Here is a 27923-nt window from a genome sequence, read left to right as displayed (position 1 = left end):
TGGTAGTATTGTGCTTGGGTCTCTTTGAGAGTACCTGCTTTATAACTGCACAAAGATGTGGGCTTTCTAAACTGCAGCAAATACAGCTCACATTTGTCAGTGTTATTATGTTTAGTGCTGCAACTAACGATTATTTTAATTAATTAATCGATTAATCGGATAAAAAATGCAATTTTTTTTAATTTAAAATAATGTAATAAAAAACGTACAATTTACACTTTCATCTCTTTATTGCAATGGCCTCTCTCTATTCACCTTCTTATTTTACTGACATAATAATAAAAGCTACAAGAACCCAAACACAGTGTTTCTCAAACTAGGTTTTAATACAAAGTTATTAGTAAATATGAATTCATATGTTAACTATTTTTCATATTTAATAAAAACTGAGAAAAAAGCCTTGTTTATATTTTCTTTTATTTACCAAACTGCCCCCAGTTATGCACATCTGACCCCCAGCTTGCCACTCTGCCCCCATATATGCCTTATACCTCCTATTTGCCAGAGATTCCACTGTGCCCTCAATATGCCTTATACTCCTTAAATGCCAGTGATATGCAACTGAGCCCCCTGATATACCTTTTACCCCCAGATATGTCTTATGCCCCCCCTGATATGCCTAATATCGATATGCCTTATACCACCTATATGCCTTATAACTTCCAATATGCCACTCGCCCCCATTTATGCCTTATACCTCCCTATATGCCTCTGTGCACCCTGATATGCCACTCCGCCCCCATAAATGCCCTGCACCACCCTGAAATTCATTATACTCCCTGATTCACCACTCTGCCTCCCCCAGGTATGCCATTCTGCCTCCCTGAAATTCATTACACCCCCATACACCACTCTGCTACCCTGAAATTCATTATACCCCCCATACACCACTATAACTCACCCATATACCACTCTGCCTCCTCCCCCCTCCCATACACCACTCTGCCTCCTCCCCCTCCCATACTCCACTCTGCCTCCTCCCCCCTCCCATACTCCACTCTGCCTCCTCCCCCCTCCCATACTCCACTCTGCCCCCCCCATACTCCACTCTGCCCCCCCCCCATACTCCACTCTGCCTCCTCCCCCTCCCATACTCCACTCTGCCTCCTGTCAGCAACGGAGGTTCACAAGACACCAGGGAGCCGGGTAGAGAGGCAGAGTGGCGTATGGGAGGGGGAGGAGCCAGAGTGGTGTATGGGAGGGTGGCTCCCATACACCCCTCTGACTCCTCCCCCCTCCCATACACCACTCTGCCTCTCCCGACTCCCTGGTGTTTTGTGAACCTCCGTTGCTGACAGCTGACAGAGAGGATGATTCTCTGCAGGAGACCTCGATTCTCTGTCAGCCGGTGGGGGTCTGCACGATGCGCACAGACAGCCTCCGTTACTCGTTACTCACCTTCACTTACGCTGAGGCTTCTATGAAGCTGCAGTGAAAGTGCCTGTCAGCAACGGAGGTTCACAAAACACCAGGGAGTCGGGAGAGAGGCAGAGCGGTGTATGGGAGGGGGAGGAGTCAGAGGGGTGTATGGAAGTGGAGGGGAGAGACGGAAGTTGTCTGTGCGCATCGCACGGACACCCACCGGCCGACAGTGAGGGGAATCCAGGTCCCCTGCAGCGTTTCGGGGGATCTGGATTCTAGTGTTATAGTCCGATCTCTGTTTGAGGTCGGATTATATAAGGAGAGGAGTTTTTCAGAGCATTTGCTCTGAAAAAACCCTCTTTTTATAATCGATAAAAATCGTTTCGACTAATCGATAATGAAAATCGTTGACAACGATTTTCATTATTGATTATTATCAATTTTATCGATTAGTTGTTTCAGCCCTAATTATGTTTGTCTTTTAGTTGCTGATTTCTGAAATTGAAATGAAGCAGAGCAAGATGGATGAGTGCCAGAAGTATTCAGAACAATATTCCTCAGCAATTAAGGTAATTCAAGGGTATTTCAAGGGCAAATGCAAAGTATATCAAGAAACCCTTGATGCATTAGAAGGAAATAATAACCCAGAAATGGTACGGTAATGTGTATATAATAGTGGGTCTAGTAGAAAATGATTTTACTTCTTTTATAGGACTATGAGTTACAGTTAATGACATACAGAGCATTAGTGGACTCCCACCAAAAGTCCCCTATGAAGCGTAGGAGAATCCAGAGCTCTTCAGATGTTGTTATACAAGAGGTAAGTGATCTCTTGTTCAACCGTCTCTAACATGTGCAACTTTCTACAGACATGTAGCAGAATTGAGACTGGGTGTATAGAAATTAATTATTCAAAGTGATGAGAAAATCCTCCCACATTACATTACTTCTCAGTTGAATATTCTCTCTGATTACACTTTATTGTCCAAGAGATTACTCTGATGTAGTATGATGTAATGTAATATGGGGAGGTTGCCCAATTAATTTCCTTGTCTCTGCAATTACTTAAAGAAAGGACCCATAGGCAACAATATAGTGGTGTGACATCACCAATGAAACGCGCATAATGTTAAATACAAGAGGCAAGTAATAGATACATGAAGCATGTGGGCAGCAGTGGAAAATACAAGAAATGTTGCTGATTATCACCGTGCTTTTTTTTTTAGTATATGGATTTAAAAACTCGATATACTGCCTTGATGACCTTGATGACTCAGTTTGTCAAGTTTTCTGGAGATACCTTTAAGAGAATGGAGGAAGAGGAGGTAAGAGTAACATAAACTGATAACACTTCTTGAATGAAAAGGCATTCTGGATTTTTCTTACATGGCGTGCATTAACATAAGGGTAACTATGTAAGCAACTGTATACCATGCATCACATTTATACGTAATTCTTACAATTCACAGAAATAAATGCAACATAATTATTTAATAAAAATAATGTGGGTTTCTCTTCTATGAAAAATGACTGTTTTTAACTTAAAGTGAACATATATATTATGTGTTTTTAAACTTTCAGAGTTGTTTTGTCTTCACTAAAGAGATGTAAGATGTTTTTCCTGTCTGTTGCTTATTATTTGCTGGTGGAGGGTACCTGCTGTGTGTTTATATGTGTTCTATTAAATGCAATATGGGACTAAGGGAAGCATCTGCCTTTGCACTAGCTACATATATAGGTTTAAAAAAAGGTTAAGGTAGAGTCTCTGTTATTGCCACAACTTTGTTCATGCTGTGTGTTTTGCATGTTTTCTGAATACATGTGGGTGCTGTTCATCTCATCTATAAATATTTCTAGAAGACATGGTAGTAGAAAATACCTATTGCAGAATATGGTAAGTCTATTCAAAGCCATAAGTGTCTTTCACTTTTACTGACAATACCTTATCTTCATTCACTGCTTGAACTGTTAACACAGATTGTTCGTCGTGCTTTCCACATCGTCAAAACAATTGTACCACCTGGATACAGTTGGGTGCTAAGTTCTTTGTGTGAACTTTCCAGTAGTCACTTAAGTGTCATGCTTTGTGTTTATTAAGCAAAATATTTTCCTTTTCACTTGTAGACTATAATGCAGTCAGAGCGTTATGCCACTAAAGCATACCCAGATTTAACAGATCAACATAAAGCTGTAACAGAGGAAAACACTAGGCTCTTGAAAAGAATACAAGAGCTTGAGCTTACTTTAGAGGAAGTAAAAAAGCAAAAATACCAGCTAGAGCAAGAAGTGCCAAAGCTGAAAGCTGCTGCCGAAACAGAGATGACAAAGCATCAAAAAGCACTTGAAGAATTAAGCATGCACAAAACCAAAGCAGAATATGAGGCTCAGCAGTTTCGCTTGGAGCTAGAGTCTACTGTAAAGCAAAAGGCAGCAGTCGAGCAGCAGCTGGAACACGTCCGCCAGATCACTCTGCAAGCAGAATCTAAAAGAAATGCTGTAGAAGACAAGCTCAGGGCATTTAGGAGCCAGATAGAGGAGAGCACAACTTCAAGGAGAAAGCTAGAAGACCACTTGAAAAGGAAAGACATTGACGTGCAAGAATTAGAACACAAAAAGATCAACTTGATGGCAGAACTAAAAAGAAAGGCTGACATTGAGGAAGAACTGCTTGGGCAAATAAAGCATCTTGAGCATGACCTTATAATCCAGAAGAAGATGGTTGAGAAGGAAAGAATTGAGTATGAAACAAAGAGACAAACGTCAGACTCAAGATATAGTTACTCTTCAGGCAAGGAAATCATAATGCCAGCACGCGCATCAGTACAAGAGGCACACTATATGATAGAATCAGACATAAGAGGATCTCATGTAGAACAGTATGCTAAAAAAGCAGAAACTCTGAAGCAACAGCTAGATGAACTTACACTGGTCAACAAGAGAGCCGAGAATGAAATCAAACAGTATAAAGCAGAGCTTAGTACTCTACAGATACAAAAGGCTGCTGCAGATGAAAAGAGCCGTCAGCTGAGAATCCAGTTGGATGACACACACAATATGCTACAGCAACTCAAAACTGACCTCGAGCAAAAAAAACATCAAGAACAAAGTTATGTAGTTCAGTTACGAGAACTTGAAAGGAAACTGTACCAGAGCAAGGATAAAGCTGAAGAAGTAATGCATGAGGCAGGCGACCTTAAGAAAGCCAAAATTAGTTTTGAAGAAGAATTGAAGTCGGTTAAGCAAGACAAGCTTTCTCTGGAACATAAAGTAAAGTTGCTAAATGGTGATTATGATGATGTCCGAGACAAGCTTAAAGCTTGTCAGGAAGAACTCAGACAAAAAGAAATGTCTGAAAGAAATAGCCACCAAAAAGTATTGTTTTTGGAAGGTGACATAACCAGAAAGAAACAGGAGGTTGATGATTTAAGAAAAAAGGTAGATGAACTTGTTCGGTCACAGGCAAAGTCAGAGAGCAATGTGAAGTATCTGAATACTCAAATCAGCTCTTTGCAGAAAGAAAAGGTGTCGTTAGAACAGAGGTCTCAGTCCCGAAGTGGAGAAGCTGACAATTTACGTGAGCAACTAAAGAGAACCCAAGAAGAGCTCCATCAGAATGTTAGAATCCATAAAGAAGACCAGCAGAGAATGCTGAATCTTCAGGATGAAGTGACAAAAAGCAATCAGCGGTCTGAATCTCTAAAACTAAAGCTAGATGAACTCAGCAAAGCAAATAACGAGACAGCGATGACATTGCGGAAAGTTAAATCTGACTATGAAAAAACTGTTATGGAGAGAAATACTTTGCAAAAGAATGTTGACATGTTGAAAGCCCAACTAGACAGCACCAAAGAACAAGTACGAATGGTAAATGAACAGCTGCAGAAACAATCCAAAAGTGAACATGAAGCTCAGAACATGGTGAAGCGCCTAGAAGATGATTTGAAAAGGTCAAGAAATGATCTAAATGAACTTAAACAAAAATGTGACAAGCAAAGTCTCGCAATGCTGACTTCTGAAAAAGAGATCAGAAACTTGAAATCTGAATTAAATAGCCTAACAGTAGAGAAAAAGATGGCTGACCAAAAAATTCAAATGCACCAGGGAACTTTGCAAGACCTAAACAATAAATGGAAAAAGATTCAAGATGAACTTCACAAAAAAACTTCAGATGAGCAGCTAGCTCAGAAGAAACTAGTTCTATACAATGAGGAAGCCATCAAATACAAAAATTCCGTTGAAGAATTAAGAAAGAAGCTTGAAAAGACCATGGAAACTAACATAAACACAGAGAGTGACTTCTCAAACATGAGGCTTGAAGCTGTTACTCTGAAGCAAGAAAAGGGCATGCTGGAAGAAAAATTGAAATTAATGAAGATAGAAAATTCCAATTTGCAAGAAAGAATTCAAAGATGCCAAGAACAATTTAAGCAGGAGAAGAAAACAGAGCTGGAGTATGTTCAGAGGTGTCATAAGCTTGAAGAAGAAGTAGCATCTCAAAGGCAAGTCATTGAAACTCTAAAGCAGAAAATTGATTTGCAGAAGCAGGAGCACATAAACCAACTGAGGTATTTGCAAAGTGAGGTTCAGCAAAACAGTTCCAAACTTTCTGAGATGAAAGGGAATAACTATACATATTCTTCATCAAGTTCGCAGCAAGGATTTGACCAATTTAATTTGAAATCCCCAGCCTCTCCTGTAATAAGGCGGAAATTAGAATCCCCTCGTGACGTCAACTCCTCGGTTTTTAAAACTGAGCACATAGACGAAAAGAAGAAATATGTTGATGGCTTTGATGACAGTATGCAGAAGGAATTGCAGCTCCAGCTTTCAAGGATAAAGCAGTCGCTCGATGGTGGGGACAGCAAAGCACCGTATGCAGAGTATGTTACCCAGACAAGCACAGAGCTTCAGATTTCTATTGACAACATGGGTCCTTACACACAGCTCTCAGAACTAGAAAGTTTTAAGGATAAAAGCATAAAGAATGCCCTTCAGACGTTAAGGATTGGTGAAGAAAAATTTGGAAAAGATCATGGAAAATTTGAAAAACCTATGGAGGTATTCTATGTGTATCCTCCTCCTTTCCTTCTGTAGCGATCACTACATGCTTACTGTATCGCTACTGAAATTCTCTTCTTTTTGTCTTCATATTAGTCTTGAAGGCCTTTTCACTTTTCTATGCACTACTTTTGGTACATTCTGTACGGGAAATGTTAGTGCATAATTATTTGGCACGTCTATCTAAGACGCATGTGTACATCATGATATGTACACATAAAAATACTGCATATAAACTGCTTCCCTTTTGAAGAAGTCATAACCTTTCTTATTCCCTTACAACTCTGTGCATGGCTCTTCTGACTCTGGTGGGAAACAAGTCAACTTTTATACTTTTTTGCTGCCCTTCCTTATACTAATCCTGAAACAAAACTCATTTCTGCTCATGCTTTTGACACTTGCAGCGTTGATGGTGAACCAGTTTGAACCAATTTTAAACATTACTATTTGCAGATGTTGAAGAGCAAGCAGTATGATGTACTTCTCGAAGTTACAACTGTAAAACAGGAAAAAGAGTTTCTGTTAAACAATGAAGATCAGGGGTTTGAAGACCGTACTATTTTGGAAGGATATAGGAGAGGAGATTTGCCGAAGACGGGTTACGGGTCATCCTCTTACAGAAGCTATGCAGGCTCTGACACAATGAGTGACTGTTCTTTCACCGATGATAAGTTCATGTTTCAAGGTCTCAGGAAGAGTGTGTCTGCAAAAAAAATGGTAGAAGCTAAAATTCTGGATGCCAAAACAATGGAACAACTTGAATTGGGTCTTATGTCGGTTCGAGAAGTTCAGAAGACCCTTGATGTTTATTTAAGCAAAGCGACAGCTATTTCTGGTCTATATCTTGAATCAACCAAAGAAAAAATATCATTTCCTTTGGCTGCAAAGAAGGGAATCATTGAGAGAGGCTTAGCATTTGAGTTTTTAGAAGCTCAGGTAGTGACAGGTTTTATCATTGATCCATCTAATGGCAGTAAATACTCTGTTGAAGAAGCCATCAGCAATGGACTTGTTGATCTGGAGTTCAAAGAAAAACTCCTTGAAGCTGAAAAGGCTGTTTTAGGATATATTCATTCTGGCAAGCGGCTGTCGGTTTTCCAGGCCATAGAAGCTAGGCTTCTTGAACGACAAAAAGGAAAGCGAATCCTTGAAGCTCAAATTGCCACAGGAGGAGTAATAGACCCGAACAAAAGTATTAGAATCCCAGCAGAGGTTGCCATTTTGAGTGGTCTGTTGAATCACACAAGCTTAAAGTTCTTACATGAACCAGCTAGCAATATTAAGGGCTTTCATCGCCCAATCAGCAAACAAAGTATATATTACTCTGAATTATTGGAGCTGAGTGTTCTGGATTTACAGACTAACACCTACCTTTTACCAGTTGGAGAGAGAAATATCACTGCTTTCTCTGCAGAAAAGGGCCACAAAATATGCATAGTAGATCTTAAATCTGGTTCAGAGCTGAATCGTTTTGAGGCATATGAAAGAGGTCTTATTGACCCAAAAACGTATTTTGAGCTTTCACAACGTGAATGCCTCTGGGAGAGCTCCAGCATTTTTGACTCCAGCGGTAGCTTTCAAACAGCACTAACGGATCATAAAACGGGAAGACAGTTTATCATTGAGGAAGCCTCTAGCAAAGGGTTAATTGATAGAACACAGGTCATCAAGTTCAAAGAGGGACAACTCTCACCCACCGAAATTGCTGATATTCTGATAAGTAAATCAAAACCAGTCAGAGATCCCAACAGTCCCTTGGCGGGATATTGGTTGTTTGAGACCAACGAGCGTATGTCTGTCTTTAAAGCTTTGCGCAGGAACATTGTTGACAGGGTGACTGTATTTAGGTGCCTTGAAGCACAGGCTAGCACTGGAGGGATCATAGATCCGTCAAACGGGAAAAAGTATAATGTCACAGAGGCTTTAAAGAAGGGTATAATAGATGAGGTATGTGCCAAGCAAATTCAGAAGTGTGAATTAGCTTTCACTGGAGTCATACATCCCGTAACCAAAGCAGTCTTACCCGTTGCAGAAGCTATGAGTGTGAACATCTTCGACAAAGAAATTGGCTATAGATGCTTAGAGTATCAATATGTAACAGGTGGTTTGATAGACCCACGATCTAAATCTCGGCTCTCACTGGAAGAGGCGATCAGAAATGGAGTTGTTGATGCTGCAACAGCAACAAAATTAGAGGATGAAAGATCTTATGTTAAAAATCTCACATGCCCCAAGACAAGGAGGAAGATGTCCTACAAAGATATGCTGGAGAAGGCAGTGTATGACTGCCACACAGGACTTAGATTCACAGAAGCACCTCTGCCTCGCAATGTTGGAATCCCCAGTCTTTACTTCTCTTCTCAGTAAGGACCATGCTCGTGTCTTGTGAGGAACCTTTTGACCATGATGTTTCTGGAATTACCACCAGATCATTACAGGGAAAGGAAAGTCTGTGCCAATAGTGAAGTAGACAGACTATATACCCGAGTGAATCCTTTTTCATCATACTGTGTGGCCCCATATATACACAGAAATAAGTGGGGAGTGCTTAATGTGTGTGAAAAACTATGGTGGTAACACAAAGACAAAAACATCACAATTTAAAACGTTAGTGTTGTTCTTCTTAACATTTACCACCCAACTATACATTTTATGCTGTGCATTCACCTTGTAAAAAGTGTTTATTCAGTCTACGTATTTTACTTTCTAATTAATCCATAATACCCGGTCCAGAAAGCGAGTCGTTCTAATGAATGAATAACTGAACAAAACTTGTTTTTTTCACAGATTGAATTATTGCTTTTAAGGTATTTTTTCATGTAACCTGGACCAGCGCTGTGTCTAATGGGTGACGGCTTTACACAGATTGTATTAATCTCTCATATGTAAATGGCTGAGGTCCTTTGCATATGGCAGTCCTTGCCACAGGTACTGGCTCTGCTAAGTCAACCACAGGTATAGAACAATCCCATATAAAAAAAACAAAAAACTAATTTGGATACTGAGAAATATCCAAAACCATTTGGATATTGAGAGTTTAACATCTTTGAGTGCGGTTACATGTTGTAAAGTTATGCAGCTAATGCAAAGGCAGCAGGTCTGTGGACATAGTGTCCAAAACGCTACCATACATTATTATTAGTAGTAGTAATATCTTCTGTTTTTGATTATAAGGAATCATGTGCCTGGTATACATATATTGTGTTGGATGGTAAACATATAATGGCTATATTTTACTTTGTATATTAATTCTTTTTTTATGATGTCATTTATATATCATGACAAATGAAATTTCTATTCGAACACAAATCTATTCTACGAGTTCTTTTTAGCGTGTTGTCTAACTTAACCCTTAATTGAAAATTGTTTTCCTTCCTTGATTAACGTTTTGCATGTGTTTTACACCATGTATTTATCGCCAGAAGTCAATGGAAGAGGAAAAGAAGGAACATATAAAGAAAGCAGGGGAGATTCTGAATTGGGTGTCTAAAGTCACTAAAACTCTGAGCCGAGAAGAAGGTCAACAAAGTGCAGAAAAGACACCTTTGTCTAAGTCACAGGTATTAAAAGCATTTGCCATACCAGCCAACTAATTTTCCAATAAATTGCTCATAAATCCCCCCCAAAATATAAACCCTCCTTAACAGAACGGTAACAAAAACGTATCTTCAGAGGTTTCCTTCTCAATAAACAGAGAGCAATGGGCACACAATCACAAAGATATTATACAGAAAATGCATATGCTGAAAGGTTAAAATCCAAAGTATGGTTTTTAAGCTTTAAGAGGTATACATATTGGATAAAGAATTCCACTCTCTTGGTCCACGGCGATAACATTCAGCCATGTTGTCATCAATAAATATGTGGCGGACAATAAGATGCACCAACACAAAATAAAGTGATATTTTTGGTTTGTGGCGGACATAGAGCATGTTCAACTGGACTGAAATGGGAAGAAAGAACCATTTTCACAAACATTCTGGTCATTTATTTTAACCGTGACTTAACAAATAATGACATCACTTGTTCACAAAGTAATGAGCAACATGTATTCAGATAACTTCATCCGTAGCGTCCCTACATTTATGCTCTAGTGTCTCTAGTGAAATGCATTGGTTATGATTTTGTTCTTTGTATCCCAACAATAATGAGATTCTCATTGCTACATGGGTCGATTGTCAGTAGAATCTTTTAGGGTACACTAAGAGGATGCTGCGTAGTATGGACATACCCTCTGCAAACCTTATGAATGGCACCACAGCATCAAAATGTATAACATATAATCAGACGGTTAAGAATAATGATGAGGAACTAGTAAAAACAAAAAGCGTTTTTGTTCATCCGATATGTGTCATCTGACAATGTCGATGAGTAGCAGAAAAATATGTGCAGAAGGTCAGTTATGGTAAGTTTTCATGATGATGCAATGGCCAGTTCCAACCTTCAAAGCCAGTTAGGGTGTCATCTAGAAAAATAAAGCCAGCATGACTTCTGAGAATGCAGGGTTTTTTTTATACCTGTATTTTACTTTCGATGAAAGAGACACTCCATTAATGAGTTGACTTCAATTGGTAACACAATTGCATCCCTTCCAACAGTAGAATGAATTGACAAACCTAGGAGTTTGCAGGAGAGCGCCACGTTTTCACTCTTATGTCACCGTGCATTATGTAGGTAGCACTTGTTGCAAAACAAGCATGTTGGGGTTAGTGCTTCATAACAAAGAAAAATCAGGTAGTGGAAATGTACGGCCCTTTTGCAAACATTTTGAGTTTTATCACAAGGGTTGCTATAAAACACAGTGACACAGAAGCAATATCATATAGAAATTAGATCCCTTATTAAATTTAAGTCTATATAATTCCGTCGTGACGTCTGGTTTCCAGAATTATTTAAATGTTTGTTGACATATTTAATCTACCTAATATCCAGCTTTTCACAAAAAAAGAATGTTTCTTGTTTGTAGTTAAAAAAACACCAATACATAACAGTTTTGTTTTTAGAATATTTTTATATTATATAATTAGCAATTAGCATATGACGTCTAGGCCAGACACAGTAATTTGGTAAAGTTAAATATTTATATTTTGTTTCTCCCTTGTCTCTTTCTTAAACGAGTGAAGGACTTTACGTTAGGAACATTTTCTACCCATTTAGATACTTTTATAGTTGCACTGGGAAATCATTTGCAGCCAGAAAACCAATACAATTTATACAAGACACCATAAAAATAAAATAGTGGTAGAAAACATGGAAAGTTATTTTATTTTATATGGATTCCCATTTATTCCGTGGAAACAGTAGATGGGGTGGTTGGAAACATATACACATCTCCCACACACAAAGATGAGACAGACACTCTCCAGTGATGGGGCGCTGTAAAGTGTGTCCCATGTGTTGTGTTTACATGAAGACATACATTATTTTTTTTTTTTTATGTTAAAAAATAAGGGATTTCTGTTAAGTTAGACGGTTAATATGGATCAGCTGATACTTTTCTGTTCCAGTGGACAATGTCCCACTGCCACTTCTCAAAAATGACATAACACAAATGAAGACCCCCTTTTACAATATGAAGAACAACTCTCTGTATTATATGAAACTTGCAGCACACTGACCCTACTTTATAGATAAATAATCATCTGCATAGGGCATGGGGGTCTCTCTCTCTCTCTCTGTTCCTGTGTTAGCATGCAAGATCGACAAACAGAGATATAGATTGCCTGGTGTCACATACCCTACAGCTGGTCCTGGGCACTTAATATATAATTGACACCATTGTGTTGATTTTCTGCTTTCCATTTACAAATCCCCCTTTTAATTGAAAATAATGGCACTTGGTTAGCGGCCTGCTTTATAGTCTACATAATCACATTTTATATATCAGGTCCAGCTTGAAAGCTGCTCCTGGATTGCTCTGGGTGATACTTTATTTCATTCTGTTGCCATATTCAATATTCTCCATTATCACATCCACATTATCTCTTCTGAAAAGGCAGTTTCTAATGTCTTTTGTGCCATCCAGGTATTAGGATGAGCACCACCTTCAAAAAATAGAAAACGACCATGGAGTAGAATAGAATATCTTTTTTCTTGGTAAACAGTAACCGACATGTTAGAAAATATAGAAAATAATTCAAATAAATGGTTTAGGATTGTGGTGAGGGAAATTGGAAAACAAAAGAAAGTGAAAACTTACATATAATACATTTAAATGAAATATTGTCATGCGAGAGGTTAATGTTCTCAAACAATCATTTCATGTACTTTTTTAATGACCTGTTAACAAGAATTAAGCTAACTCCTAAAAAGATACCGTTTCTCCAAAACAACATTTAATAATCCCCTGTAATGTATGCATCCACAAAGTACGTGGCCCTAATGGTCCATGTGCAATCATTTCCACAACAGACAGAAACAAAAATGAACATTCCTTATACCACGATGGCCTATGGCCTTCCCATATAATGTAGTAAAGATTACTTTGGCAGGTAGGACTAAAGTGTTTGGATTCATTTGTGTTAAGGAAACATATGACACTGACACTGTTTATTGAACAGTTGAAGAGCAGTCATTCTTGACCTCCTTAAATAGCCCATACAGGACCGAATCGAAGGATATGGCTGGCATAAACACTGAGCTGGCGATTATCTTGGTATCTGGGAATTCAGAGACACAGATGGGTTTTGAGGTTTTGAGACGTTCCAGGCTTGACACCATTTGAGTTTTCCCAGATTGGCGGGCAGTTGACGTTTAATCAGAATGCAATACATGCCGTTATGAAAGAGCAAGCAGTGACTATTAAGATATTAAGATGCCATGGTCCAATATTGCATATTAACTCATATGTATTGAGTTATTATGTGGAACGCTAAAGTCTATTACACAGAATACACATTTGCAGGGTAGATTTTGTGACTGGATTTTTTTTGTGCATTTCCATAATGCACCGCAAACAGTTTTTGCTTAGTGTAAAAGTGAGGTAAATCTTCTTGACATCGTGGGGCCGTGCAACTTTTTATAACTGCTTCAGTTGTCTACTACATTAAGGGAATAGATAACCCAGGGCAGAGACAAGACCAAATTCTGGTTATGAGCAGGAAAACCAACTAGATGGGTCGAATGGTTCTCATCTCCCGTCAAGTTCTTTGTCCCTGCTGATTTTAGAACCTATTGAGATATCTTGTCTAGAGTGCAATACACAGCACTGACTTTTTACAGCATTCTAGATTTACACAGAAAATGATAAAAAAACTAACTTGAGTCGAGTTTAAAGAAAGCATTTGTAGTAACGGCATCCTTCCCCTTATTAAAAGTTAATACATTCTTTATTTTATGCTTTTAGATTTCCAGTGATGAAATACTCTGCAAACAAGAAGAAATTACAGATGCTTTGCAGACATTGCAGTTGCTTGTAGCTAAGCATGGTGACAGGTACTTTGCTTGTTCTACACAATTATACAATTCCTGATTGTGCTGTGCACTCATTAGATCATGACTCAAACAATTTCGCATCCTCAGTTCTATTATACTCCAGTACCAGAATTCTCTGTCTGCCAAGCCTCTGTGTGAAATAAGTGGTAATCAAGATCATTAATATATCACTAAATCAATATCACAAATTTATACATGTGATCAGCTAACTGGCTTTTGTGCCTTTGTTAAATTAATACTCCCATAATGTGCAGCGGAGTGTACAAAGAAATGTGGGACCTAAGGTTAATAACAGTTGGGGATCTTCAAGTCATCTCTTGAATAGATATTTGTATGACGTGGAAAGCTCTTCATAAGCACTGACATGATAGAAACAGTAGCCCTGAAATGAAACTCGCTGCACCTAAAAACCCAAGGTATGTGCAAATGGGGGAGCCCATGTAACCATGGATAAGGACTCAAAAAGTAACAAACCTTGTGTCTCTGTATGCCATAGGCATGTCTAAATTGTATTTTGTTTTGCTTGCCTTCCATTATCTTATGCTGTCATGGTGTGTTTTTAGAAATGGATTTTTCTTCGACATTCATTTAAATTTCTTGAGATGTTTCCATAACTACGGTTAATAAGACTTCTTATAGGGTTCTTATTTATTATTTCCAGAATGACAGAAGAAGAGCGAGGAGAAATTGAGAGACAAATAAAAAGACTACAAGACAGTCATGGCCTTTTATCCAGAGAGTATGAAAGAAAACAGCAAGAAGCCAAGGATTTAGTAGATAAACTAGTGGAACAGAAGGTGATATCAGTACAACTGTTTGGTTGCTTTAAAATGCATCGTTTTTCCAATCTGTGTGTTTTATTGCATGGAATTAAAGGAGCATTAACCAGGTTTAATAAACCATTTTTTATGTCAAAAGTAGTCAGGTTTTCATGTTTTCGGTTCATGTGTATTAGAAGTTAATGAGCTGAAACTTGCTCACTTCCGAGCAGACGATGTTGCATTGGCTGAACATTTGCAAAAAAGTGAGATATGCTTTTCTTTCCCATTTGCTGCTTTCTTGTCAGTTCATATGAAAAGTCTAGCTAGTGGCCTGAGTCTATTTCTTTGAACTATAGGACTGGCTGTCTGTTTCCAATAGGTTTCCAAAGGTTTTCATTCTGCCTACCATATTAACAGTGTTTGTTTTACATCAGGTGTGGATTTTTCAGTATGCTGTAAACATGTATGGCATGGTGTTTATTTTGTGTGTGTGTGGGGGTCACATCTACTCTGTGCTAACCTTTCACAGGCATTTCAGCATGATGGTTTGCTTTACAGGTGGTTTCTGCCCTCCCTGTAATTACCAGCTCTCTCACTAACCCACTTGATTTTTCCTGAAGCAAAGCTCTCGATCACAGATGCATGTTGAATTCAAAAGTTTGCGTCACACCTTTGTTGGCAAGATATACTGCCATAAATCACTTGCACACTTGAACCGCTAATACTTTTCATCATTTTCGGTGATTTGGTAAGTATATATTTGCAAATGTCAAGTGCATGTTTCAGGAAGAGGACCAGATGACAAGAATTATATTATTTTCTGTTTTAGGTGGATAAAGTAATATCTGGAACCATTGATGAAGTCACTGGAACAGTTCAGTCTCTGTACCAATCTATAATGGAAGGTCTTATTGATTATGAGACAGGAATTAATCTACTTGAGGCTCAGTTAGTAGTATCAGGACTAGTCTCTCCAGATTTGAAGATGTGTTTTGAAATTGAAGAAGCCAAGAATCACTCACTTATTGATGAGCAAATGGGGTTGCGGCTGAAGGAGTTATCAGATGCTAAAACAACTATCGCATCCCTCTCGTCAGCAGAGTTTCCCATAACAGCAGCATTGGAACAAGAGTTAATTTCAGAACACATGGCAATAAAAATTCTTGACATGTCCTTGTCCTGTGGATGTCTCTGTATGTCTGCCACTGGAGAGTCTCTTAACTTAAATAAACTCCTCCAGAGAAACTTAATTTCCACGTTGCTATTTTCAAGAATCATTGAGAGACAGAAATTAGGCAGAGATCTCCTTGATCCCATAACAGCAGAGAAGGTTACATTAGGAGAACTTCTCCAGAGAACTGTTATAGACAAACAAACCGGAATGAGGTTTTTAACTGTCAGTACACAAGAAAAGGGAAAAATCTTATTAAAATCTGGAAGAAGGATAAGTGTTCTGAGAGCAGCTCATGAAGGGGTTTTAGAGCGAGAAGTCATGTTTAGACTGCTAGGAGCACAGATATTTTCTGGGGGAATAATCGATCCAGATACTGGAAACAGATTGACACTGGAGGAATCACTAGAGCAGGGCATCATTGATCAAGCCGCAGTTTGCGGTATATTGACCCAGCAAGTTCAAAATGGAGGAATTATCTGTCCATCCACAGGGAAATACTTAACTGTGGACGAAGCTGTTCAGTGCAACTTAATTTCATACAGTAGTGCATTGTTAGTCCTTGAGGCGCAAAGAGGTTTCATCGGCCTGATATGGCCGGACAGTAGTGAAATATTTCCAATATCAACATCTTTGCAGCAAGGAATGATTTCTAACGAATTAGCCCAAAAAATCCTAAACAACAGGCAGAAGATTGCTGGGATATATATTCCGGAAACCTCTGAGATTTTAAGCCTGGACTCAGCTGTTCAGATGCATGTAATAGAAAGTACTACAGCATCTGTCCTCAGCATCTTGCAGTTAGATGACAAAATGCCAAACATAGAACACTTGGAACCAATGGGGAAGCAGGCCTTAAAATGTATGTCTTCACAAGATTCCCATATAACTGGCCTTAGTGACTTTTCAGATGACAAATGTTTGGATTCAGAGGAGGTCCTGGCTCATAACCCAGAACACACTAAACAATTATTCCTTTCATATGTCATGATAAACAGCTATATAGATGCAAATACAGGAGAACGACTTTTGCTTTTTGATGGGGATCTCGATGAAGCTGCTAGCATGTTGCTTGAGTCTGAGCACATAGTAAGAACATCGAATGGTGAAAAAGCATGTGACATTGAATACTCCGACAGAACTTCAGTGAGTTTGCCTCAACTTATAGAGACGGACTCTCAGCCTACCGATCATCATTTAGCAGCTGAAAAACTGCTTGGTGAACAAAATAATATTGGAGTAGAACAAAAGGGTGAAATGATTCCTTCTACAACGGACATTAATGTGATCAATAGAACCACAGAAAATTCAGATGATAAATTAAATGGTAGCAGTAAAGCAGATGTACAGTCTTGTTTGGAAACTTCTGAAGCTTTAGCATGCTGTGATCAAGAAACAGAAATAGCACAGCCCGAATTACCTAAAGAAGAATCTATGTATAAAACAGATAGCCAGCAAATAGAAAATGCAAAAAAAGACCTGTCTAATTTTGAAGATGCTTATATATCTTCTACACCTGCCTCCGGAATTGTGATGTCTTCTCATGCAACAGAAGAAAACCAGTACCAGTCTGAAGATAAATGCAGTACAACCAACGATGCTTGTAAGGTAGCAGATATAGTGGCAATTATTAACGGGAGTAGTGCTGTTGCTGTACATGATCTGCCTGTAGAAGGAAATGGTGAATATGCAGCCCAGCATTCATCAATCAAAGATGAAAAACCAATGCCTAACATTGATCCTTCTGTGGAAACTTCGGAAGATCAAATCAATGTTTCACCTAATGCTTCTAACAGAGATAATGTAGGACACACTCTGCAAATGCCCAGTACTGATGTCATTGAAGATGTTTCCAGAGGTAGTCTTCTAACACACCAGCATGAAGACTCTAACAGCAATAATTCCAGTACTCCAACTGACCTAAAACATGTTCTAATTAAACATTACAGCAGTGGCCTGCTTTACCCTGATCTAGATGATAAGAATAACAGTGTATTTGAGTCTGCATTTGACAGAGATCATTGTAGAGGGTCCCCTCTTGAATTAGGTTCGACTTACCACGACGATCTCCAAAGCAGTAGTGATTATGATGTGTCTGAAGATGACAGTGATGATGATTTTATTGGTGTCTGTCAACCCACTAGTGTATGTGAGAGAATGCCAGTGAATGGAGACACAAGGCTTGCAGACAGGACAGATACCAGCTCTGATGAAGACATCTACTTTAGCAGTGACGCTGAAAATGTGGACATACTACATGAAAGGCAGTTTCTGGAGACCATTATTGAAGAAGACTCAGAAAGTACCAGTTGCTCAGAGGACCTGCCTTTTCCTTTTAAAAGTGGAAGAGGAGTCAAGGAATGTGTGTCTGATTCAGGAGCTTACGAAGGAGAGAGCAATAAGTCTGAAGCGACCAACAACACAGTATTTTATAACCTGACCGATGAGGAGAATGACTATGACTTTACTGAAAGCTGTTTTAGTGAAACAGACATTGAATGTTTTGTTACAGATGAGACCAATAGTGAAATTGAGTCTCAGGTAGAAGAACTTGCAGATGAACATATTCAAGATTATAAAACTAAAGACAATAAGTGTTTGATTGGTAGTTTGGAAGATGATGAAAACAACCATGCAAACAAAAGAGATGACTGCTATTCAAAACCTGCAGACCTTTGCTATTCAGAACTAACACGTGAAAGTTTGCATCTGAAAGAAGATATTGTGACTGATTCACAAAATGAACAGAAAGTGGAATGTAGCAGCATCACTAGCAGCACAACAAAAATGCAGGATAATATTGGCCAACAAAACGAGGACACAAACTGTGTTAGCAAAGATCTTCATGAGGACTTTCAAAAAGAGAGGTACCATGACACAGAAGATTCTAGCAGAGCAAGTAAGACCATCACTGACCAGCTTTTACCAAAAAGAGATACATTTTGTGAAGCAGAGAAAGACATTGTCCACCCTTTCAGTTTAACAAATGAAAATACATCAGAAATGACCGTTCACAACACCATAGATTGCAAAGATTCAGAAAATATTAAAGGAATGGATGATAAACATGCTGATGGGCCTCTCACTGTAATAGAAAATCCCACCACCCTTATTAGAGAAACCAATGAAATGTGCAGCATTACTGGGGATCTGGAAGAACCTGAAGAGGTATCTGAGGATAGGCAAACCAACACACAAGTCTTATCCAAAAGTCCAATTCATATAGACAGCCTGTGTACAATATTTGATTCTACCAGCAATAAATATTGTTTCAATCAGTTGGAGTCAAGTACCGCCACAGTTGATTCCGGGTCCATGTTAGCTTGTGAAGCAATAGATTTAGGTATTAAAAGTGAAAATGGAATTGGAGATTTAACAGGTTACCTAAAGGGATGCGCAGTAATGGTCCAAACAAATCTAAAATCTGAACATTCTTGCTGTTCAGAAAAAAATGATAACTCCTTACTTGACCATAATTCTGCTAAGCAGGATGCTGGAGTTTATAAAAATGAAAAACTGTCCACGTCTTTCAGCTCTATTCCTTCTGTGAAAAACATGAAAACAGCAATACCCTTGAGCATGGATGCGATGACACTCTCTAATTGCCGTCCAGCTAATTCTCAAAGTGATGTGAAACATGCTGTGGTTGATGGAATACGTAGTTTTGATGATTGCAAGACTGAAGTAAGTGAAGATAACGTTAAGTCACCAACCCAGCTGGACTTAAAATTGTCAAGTCATCAATTACTTTCACATCATAACGCCAAAAGTGAGAGAGGATTAAAGGCTCATGCCGTGAATATGGATAACGGTGGGCAAAAGGGTGATATTTTTGCAATAAATAGTTTAGACGCCCAAGGAAATATTTTGCAGGTGCAGGATGATAGGAGCATTCATGTCTCCGAGCTCATTTGTAAACAGCCATATGAAGAAGTAGGGACTCATAGCCAAGAGACCTTGCTTTTACCCCGCAATGAGAAGCCTGCAACACAAGTTGATATCAATCAAAAAACTGTGGAAGAGACTGCTGATGGCAGCCTTGGAGAACAGCAAGTCCTGGTGCCTAATCAGCCCAAGTTAATTTCTTCACAACTTGAGCAAATCTTTCATATTCCTCCTGATTCTGGAACCTCTAACAAGTTTGAAGAACTCATAATTAACCTAAACAAGGGTCTTTTTTCGAGCGATATGATCAGTTTTGCATCCAAATCAGGAAACATAGAAAAGCCTATAAACGAAGGAACAATTGATAAACTCAGACTAGACTATGTATCTGTAGAGACAAAACAGGAGCCAAACCATAGTAAAGATGACTCTGATGAAAAGCAGACAAGCAAAGTCTGCGTGAAGTCTCATGTCACAATACCTGAACTAGGAGAAATGACTGGAACGATTAACAAACTTGAAACACAAGACACACAGGGGTTTGAATCAGCTGATGTGGTGAGTTCACATTAAGGTAGAAGAAATTGTTAAATGTGCTTTACTATGTAAAGGAGCATGTTTCTTAATGATTCCCCAGCGTTATCATAATTTGATATTAAGAGTACTCAAGGACAGCATGGCACACTTTAGAAGCTAAATCTAAAACATTTTGGGAGCTTCCGAGAACTACTTGATAAAGCGGAGTATGCCCTTCACTTGTAGTATAGACCAGGTTAAATTCTTGGCTCAATTGCTTTGAATTGGTTGAATAGCATAAATGTAGTATGAATGACCTAGTGAATAGCCCCCGGGTGATTTTTAACTAATACTGCACAGTTAAAATGTAGATAAATCAACATTCAGCCATAGAAATAATTGAAGTCATAGAGTGGAAAGATATACATCTAAGGATTTTTGAAGTAGACGTTTGCCAGTTTATAGATCAGACTGTCTATTGTACCTCTTATTGTACCATATCACATTTGCTACTATGCCTATGAAAATAATGCAGTAGATTTTTTTTATCCTTATACTTTTTCTTTACATTTTTGTAAATTAGTCATTTGAAATGAATGTTAGTTAATACAAATATATACATATATGATACTGTAGGCAAATAGTATACTATTTTACAAGAACAAGTAAACTAAAATGGAACAAGAATATAGACATTTTCATCTGCATGGTTTAAGGCAGCAATCCAACCATCCAAGTGAACACTTAATAGACAATGAAAGATAAGCCGTTTATATTCAGTTACAAATCATCATGTGCTGTCATACTATTTTGTTATTTCATTGATATTTTCTTGGCATGATCAAGTATGCCTTACTGTTCTTCAATTCATTATTTTAGGCGCATACAGCAATAAGTCACTTTGCTCAGACATTGAGTGAACATCTGACAGTGGTTCAGGATCTGAAATTCCACCTGGACAACTTGCCTCCTATCAGCGATAGCTTGGAGACATTAAAAATACAACTTGAACAGCTTGAGGTATACCACGAAAAAAAGTGTTATTTTACCAGTCATATGATTTTCAGTTTTTTGGGGGTTTTTTGTATGTTCCCATGAAAAAAAAAAAGTTACATAGAAAGTCTTTTATATTTTTTCACCAAACCCATTGACTAAGCTCGTCCGGCATAATGCATAATTAAAGAGGGAGTCCTATGTAAAAAATAGTTTCTCTCCTTCCGCATACTACAGTGCTGTATACAGTAATGTAGGTTAGCATTGGCAAAACCCTGGTTATATCTCATTTTCTCCCAATAAACTTCCTTTATCTGAAGACCTGGAGGCTACCATTCTTTTCAGTCATGACATTTTGGGTGACTTTCCCTGCTCAGGCACCACAATCATTCTTTACAGCAATAAGTCCCTCTCTAGACTTTCAATAGTCAGACTGTCGGGCTAAGACTAAGTAATTCTATTATTTACTACAGGCAGTATAAGGCATCAGGCTGCTTGTCTGGTAGGTTGAGCTGCAATAACAGAGCTAGAACACAAACAAATGACTAATGCAGCTACCCGAAAATATCATATATATATATATATATATATATATATATATATATATATATATATATATATATAATGAAAAAATACTAGAAGGGTTTTCAAATGTGCATTATACAGGACCAGCAAGCCTTTCTTGTATTTGAGGGCACACCAGAAGTTATAGGTAGTTTCAAGAAATCACATCAATCATGGAAATGCAGTGGTGGTGGCATTTTCTCTAAATTCTGATGTATAGTTTTTTCTATTAGTAGTATCACTGGTTTGCTCCTCACGTAGATGGAGTCAAACATAACGTACAGACATCAACAGTACTATAATATCTGTATTACAATAGTAATATCATTCTACAGTACTCTAATATTGTAATAAAGTTCTCTTTAATTGGACACATCTGTTGTAGCGATTAGCTACTTTTTTATTGGGCATATTTGTTTAACACGAGGACTTTACAAACCATGATGTCCAAGTAATGTTAAAAAAATGGTGGATACCAGTCTTGCAAATTCTGAGTTTTGCAAACTTGTTCCCTTTGAAGCAGATACAATAGTGTTCAATAAGGGGTTTTTGGTTTGCTCTTAATGATGCATCTTAACTAGTTGTGGATATCTTCACTTTTAGTCATTCGAGTCTAAGCTCGCTACCTTCTCTGTAACAATGAAAGAAGACGTCAAGTTGGCAGAGAAGCGGTTCTTATTATCTCCAACTGATGACCTTCCAAGGCAGCAGCTTAATAAATTAAAAGGACGGTTGCAGAATGACTTTGCCATGGTTTGTGAAATGTCTTCAGATCGAGCAAAACAGATCGCTTTGGCTGTAGACTCAGAGATGGTAAGATTATGAATTTGATAACAAATATGCACATGTTTTAAACATGTATACAGTAATCTGGGACTGAGTTTTGCAGTCACTATAGTAAATTTCGAGTGTATGTGCCTTGGTGAGATAAATATAATCTGGTTAAATTTTCTTTTTTGAATTTGTGTGTGTTTTATGCATATTACAAATGTATTCTCTCTAATATATACATTATATTTTATGCTGCAGTCTAAATTAGCAGAATCGCACCAAGAACTTTTGAGCAGACTACAGTTGCTGTCCAATTGGATTACAATAAACAAAGACAACATGTCCTGTACGGTAAACACTAACAGCGTGGATCTAATAAAGCAAAGCTTGCAGTCTCTCAAGGTAAACTGATTTCAAAATGTCATTTCTACTAGTTGTAATATGTCCGTGTGCCATCGTAGAAGCACTACTATTACACTATTACATATTAAGTATATAACTGGGCGCAATGTTCAACAATCCACAATCAGTGCACTAGTATGGCTTAGGGGGACTGAGAAAGAGGATCTCGGAAATACTTGTCATGTTTTATGTTCTATATGAGGGTTGGTGGCATTAGTGCCCTGTTATATTTCTATGGTGTGTCTTTTTATCAATTTCCATAGACCTTTGAAACAATGAATATGAAAGTACTTTAGTATATTATAAGGATTGATTAGGTTGTAGCTTATTGTCACTGTTTCCTCCATAGAGTGTAGGTAGACAACTGTCGGAACGAAAGATTGAACTGGAGACAACAGCATTTGATGTCCAGTTCCTCATATCAGAGCATGCCCAAGATCTTTCCCCTAACCAAAGCAAACAGCTTTTGAGGCTCCTCAACACGACACAGAAAAGCTTTCACGAGGCTCAGAAGAATATTGCAACCCAGATTGAATCTCTAAAAAGTCTTTTATTGAAAGCCCAAGATTTGAGTGACCAGAAGGTTTGCCTCCCTGTGGATATGCATGCTGATGAATTATAATGGCCGAAGAGGACGAGCGTGGTTGCAGTGCCGTAAATGATTGTGCTACACCACATTGCTCTCGATACATTTATTTTAACAAACATGAAAAATATTATGACACTTTGTACAATTAGCTATTCGTTCATACAATATAAATACATACATAAATACATTTACCAGCTGATCTGACTATTATCATTATATGTTTCTGTCTCAAAACATATTTCCTTGCTGTGCAAACGCCTTATTCTAACAATCATATACAAACTAACTTCTGTTTTGATATCTTTTTTCTGAAGCACCATTTAACACAGGTTCCAGGATTAAAGGCTACTGGAATTGCCTTCGCAGTGAAGCCATCTACTCTAACATGTGCATGGTCGGGCTTTAAGCAAATCTTTCGCGCGGTGATTGAAGCTTTTTTTACAGCTCTTTTGAGATGAATGTAATGTTTTCTATCTTTTTACACTGTGATCACCATGTGGTACCTATCACCTGCCGCCATCATGTTTACAGCATACGTAGATCCGTTACTGTGTTACTCTGTTTCCAAGTGGCATGTTACATAGGGACGTAGCGCTTAGCTATTCTCTGTAATTCTTATAGGATGCTGAAGTGCAGTTACAAGAGCACAAGGACAAGCTAGAGGAGATCTGCGCTCTTCTCACGCAGACCGAGAACAGGCTCATTGGCAAGCAAGACATGTTTTGTGTACGCGAGAGCCCGACTGAGCTGCAACATTATCAGAGTGAATATGAGGTACACAAATGAGTACAATAAAATAGTTCTTATTTTACAATGTTTTGCTGTATTGAGGGCCAATTCTTTATAAATGGGATTAATACATGCATGGGATTAGATGTGACCCCTCTAAACACTATGCTGCAGTTTAAAATTCTTTGGGATCTTCATCTTAATACTGGGAGTGTTTCAAGCTCGGTTTGGTAGCATGCATCCTTCCAGCGGTGCCGAGGAGAATAACCACAGGCGGTCCGTTCCCCCTCTCTATTTTGTATCGGTAACACTTCTTACTGTGATAAAACTCATATTCAAGATACCAGCAGACAAGCAATGCAAAAAGCAGATAAATATTCCATAGATCACTTTTCCCTGTACCCTCTCCTGCCTGCAGACAATACTGATAATACACCCCAACTCACTCTAGATTGTAAGCTCTTTTGAGCAGCTCCCTCATCACCTGTTGTTTCTGTAAGTCAAATTGTTATGTTATTTACTACTTGCTAGGTCCTGTTTAGCCATTGTACAGCGCTACTGCATATGATGGTGCTGTATAAAACAATAAATATAATAATAGGTCATTGGAGGAGTAGGCATTTGTTGTCTTATTTCCACATTTGAATGGAAGCAGGAGCTTTAGGGTTCATAACATTGCTAAATCTAGTAGAATATTATTCTAAATGGCTTTGTTTGAAGGACGCTGCAATTGTTGTAGTTAATTGATATCAAGTAGCCGAGTTTCAACCAACACACTCAATTTTTAAATAATAACACAAAAGATGAAATATATTGTTGTTGTTATATTATTGTTATATTATGTTGAAACATTATCCACAATGACATGATTCATTACTTGGATGATGGTCTTAATTGTTTGTAGGAGCTCCAAAAGGACATGCAAGCTGGTGCCAGCGAATTGGCTGAAATTGTGAAAAACACAGAAAAATTCCTCCAGGATCATGGAGATAAACTTTCTAAAGAAGACAGAGCTCTCATTGAGCAAAGACTCAAAGAGGCTAAAGCCAAATTCGAGCTTCTCAGTAAGAGGGCAGATGAATCCAAAAAGGAGCTGGAAAAAGCTGTAACGACAGCTATTAAAAAGGAAACAGAAAAGGTTTGTACAATGTCATTTTACCATAATTACAACATACATGTTTTGCCTTTATTCTATGTATAAAGGGGTTTTCTTCTGCATTCTTAATAACATGCTCTAATGTAATACACTGCACAGTTTGCAATTTTGATACTAATTAAATGTAAAGAAATTTAGAAGAAATATCAATTTTCCATTTGTTTTTCATTTTACTGTATTTGCACAATTACGACATCTGGTTTTTTTTCCAGTCGGCTGCAGTCGAGCAACTTGAAGAAAGTAAAACTAAAATAGTGGGCTTGCTGGAATGGCTCTCACATGTGGACAAAGACTCAGACAATGGAAACAGTGTGAAAAGGCCAAAGACCCAGCATAACGGGATCCATCACAAAGATAGTGACCTCACGTCATTACTTGGTGGTGTGGAGGAGGTGAACGGTAACCTAATAGAGTCCGATGGGAAAGAGAACTTTGTAAGTGCCCAGGAACAGGCCAAGGCAGAGGATTTAAGCAGCCAGTATCAGAAAGTGAAGGTAATGGGCTTGGCATCAGAACTAATCCAGAACCCTGATAGATTACAATAGTACACAGGGGAAGTTGTATTTTGTTATGGTAGTAAGTGCCATATGCCGTACTTGGGATATACCCCCACCTTTCAAAAGTTTGGAGTCACTTAGCTGTTTTCATGGAAAACAAGGCCATTTCTTTTTGTTTTTTTCTAATGGTCAATTAGCATTTCAAACTTAAACTTGGATTAGCGAACGCAACGTGCCATTGGAACACGGGAGTGATGATTGCTGGTAAAGGGGCCTCTATACGGATATGAAAATACTCCATTCAAAATCAGCCGTTTCCATCTACAACAGCCATTTACAACATTAACAACGTCTACGCTGTATTTCTGATCAATCTGATGTTATCTTAACTGACAAAATTTGCTTTTCTATCAGAAAACAAGAAAATTTGTAAGTGACCCCAAAACTTTGAATGGTAGTGTCTATACGCTATGTGATATGTATTTTTTTCTTGAATTCACTGTATGTGCTAACAATTTAACAAAACAAAAGTTCAGTGTGTATTCACATATACTCACATTGAACTGCTTGACAACACTACTGCATACATAAATGTACATGTACAATAGTTATACTTGCCAATCACTTAGTTTGTTTTCCAGTGGGGTAGGTTGGGAGGTGTATTTCAGTATTAGTTGAAAACAGCAATGTTGACATCCTTTCCTCTTTTCTTGTAGGCGCAACATGAGAAAATCATGTCCCAACACCAGGCGGTTATAATAGCCACACAGTCAGCCCAAGTCTTGCTTGAGAAGCAGGGCCGCCATCTTGCTCCTGAGGAGAAGGACAAGTTGCAGAAAGATATCGAAGAATTAAAAGCCCAATATGAGGCAACGTTGTTTGATTCAGAGCGAAAAATGAAGGCGATACAGACTGTGCAAGAGGAGCTAGAAAAATTCACAGGAGACTACAATGAATTTGAGAATTGGCTTCACGAGTCTACAGGAGAACTAGAAGATTTAGAATCTGGGCCCGTGGACTTTGCGGGCATCATGGACAAACTCCAAAGACAGAAAAGTTTTGCGGAAGATGTTATCTCTCACAAAGGGGACTTGCGTTACATCACCATTTCCGGACAGAGAGTACTGGATGCCGCCAAGTCGTGCAGCAAAGACGACGTCACTGAAAACAACAATAACATTAGCGCTCTGGAAACCTGCAAAATGGTGCAGAGCAAGTTGGACACGGCAGCTGAGAATTTTAAGTCACTACACTCAAAGGTCAGTTTCACATGGTCGTGGTACCCGGGGCACTGTATTCTTAATGACATCTGTACAGAATTCTGATTGATTTGCCCGCAGTAAGGCAATAAAGAAGCACCGCAGTGCTGATTAGCCACATACTTATATGATGCCATGGGTTGTGTGGATGGTGGCTAATTAATGTGTGTATATATATATATATACATTATATCTTTGTGGATACAATTCAGAATTAGTTATAATGTATAATGTAGTACTAAGCAAGCCTTTGAAGGCTGGAGACAGCTTCCTGACTTGCTTGATGTGTAAGTAGATGTTGATGATAAGCCAGGGCTGAGCCTGACAAACCTTAAAGGATTTTGATGGTAATTATGGAGCATTTGGCTCTGAATGTATTATCTAGGCTAAACTAGTTTTTTGTGGTTTTTTTTGTACGGCCCACAGGACTCTAACATTGTGGCATTTCTTTAAATTATGTCTCTCTTCCCAGCTGATGCCTAATGTTTGATTTGCAGCTCTTCTCTTATCTAAAGACAGACAACAGTGACTAATGGCTCAGAATAAATTGCCAAAACATATTCCTTTCAACCTTTGTTTTCACTTGGTCGTTGTAATAAACTGATCACTCCACATGTGTGTGGGACAGATATGCAGGACATAACAATAATTAGTGTGAAGGCATATATACCAAGGTAAAAGGTTCATTATTCCAATCAGTGGTCACTCAAAGTTTTTCTTCCTTAGTTGCTGATTGGAAATTCTTATAATGACCCCCAAATACAGTCTACTTAACA

The 27923-nt window shown here is 38.4% G+C and overlaps 1 protein-coding gene across 2 annotated transcripts in view; it reads left to right on the top strand.

The window, feature by feature from the left end:
- LOC149302355 (dystonin-like) overlaps positions 1 to 27923 on the top strand; it is a 220535-nt gene that overhangs the window by 121636 nt on the left and 70976 nt on the right. For both annotated transcript variants that reach the window (XM_089482516.1, XM_089482517.1), the window contains 11 exons: positions 1848 to 1931; positions 2075 to 2182; positions 2589 to 2687; positions 9843 to 9980; positions 13766 to 13854; positions 14516 to 14651; positions 18671 to 18685; positions 24143 to 24280; positions 25140 to 25373; positions 25604 to 25885; positions 26605 to 27147. In XM_089482516.1, the coding sequence (XP_089338642.1) occupies positions 1848 to 1931; positions 2075 to 2182; positions 2589 to 2687; positions 9843 to 9980; positions 13766 to 13854; positions 14516 to 14651; positions 18671 to 18685; positions 24143 to 24280; positions 25140 to 25373; positions 25604 to 25885; positions 26605 to 27147 (1866 nt within the window). The remainder of the gene's footprint in view (positions 1 to 1847; positions 1932 to 2074; positions 2183 to 2588; positions 2688 to 9842; positions 9981 to 13765; positions 13855 to 14515; positions 14652 to 18670; positions 18686 to 24142; positions 24281 to 25139; positions 25374 to 25603; positions 25886 to 26604; positions 27148 to 27923) is intronic.

The sequence above is a fragment of the Sceloporus occidentalis genome, unplaced genomic scaffold (genome assembly GCF_023333645.1).
Source record: "Sceloporus occidentalis isolate IW3139 unplaced genomic scaffold, rSceOcc1.0.p SCAF_19, whole genome shotgun sequence".
Taxonomy (NCBI): Eukaryota; Metazoa; Chordata; class Lepidosauria; order Squamata; family Phrynosomatidae; genus Sceloporus; species Sceloporus occidentalis.
The sequence above is the reverse complement of the archived record's forward strand: the minus strand, read 5'-3'. Positions and strand labels throughout refer to the sequence as shown.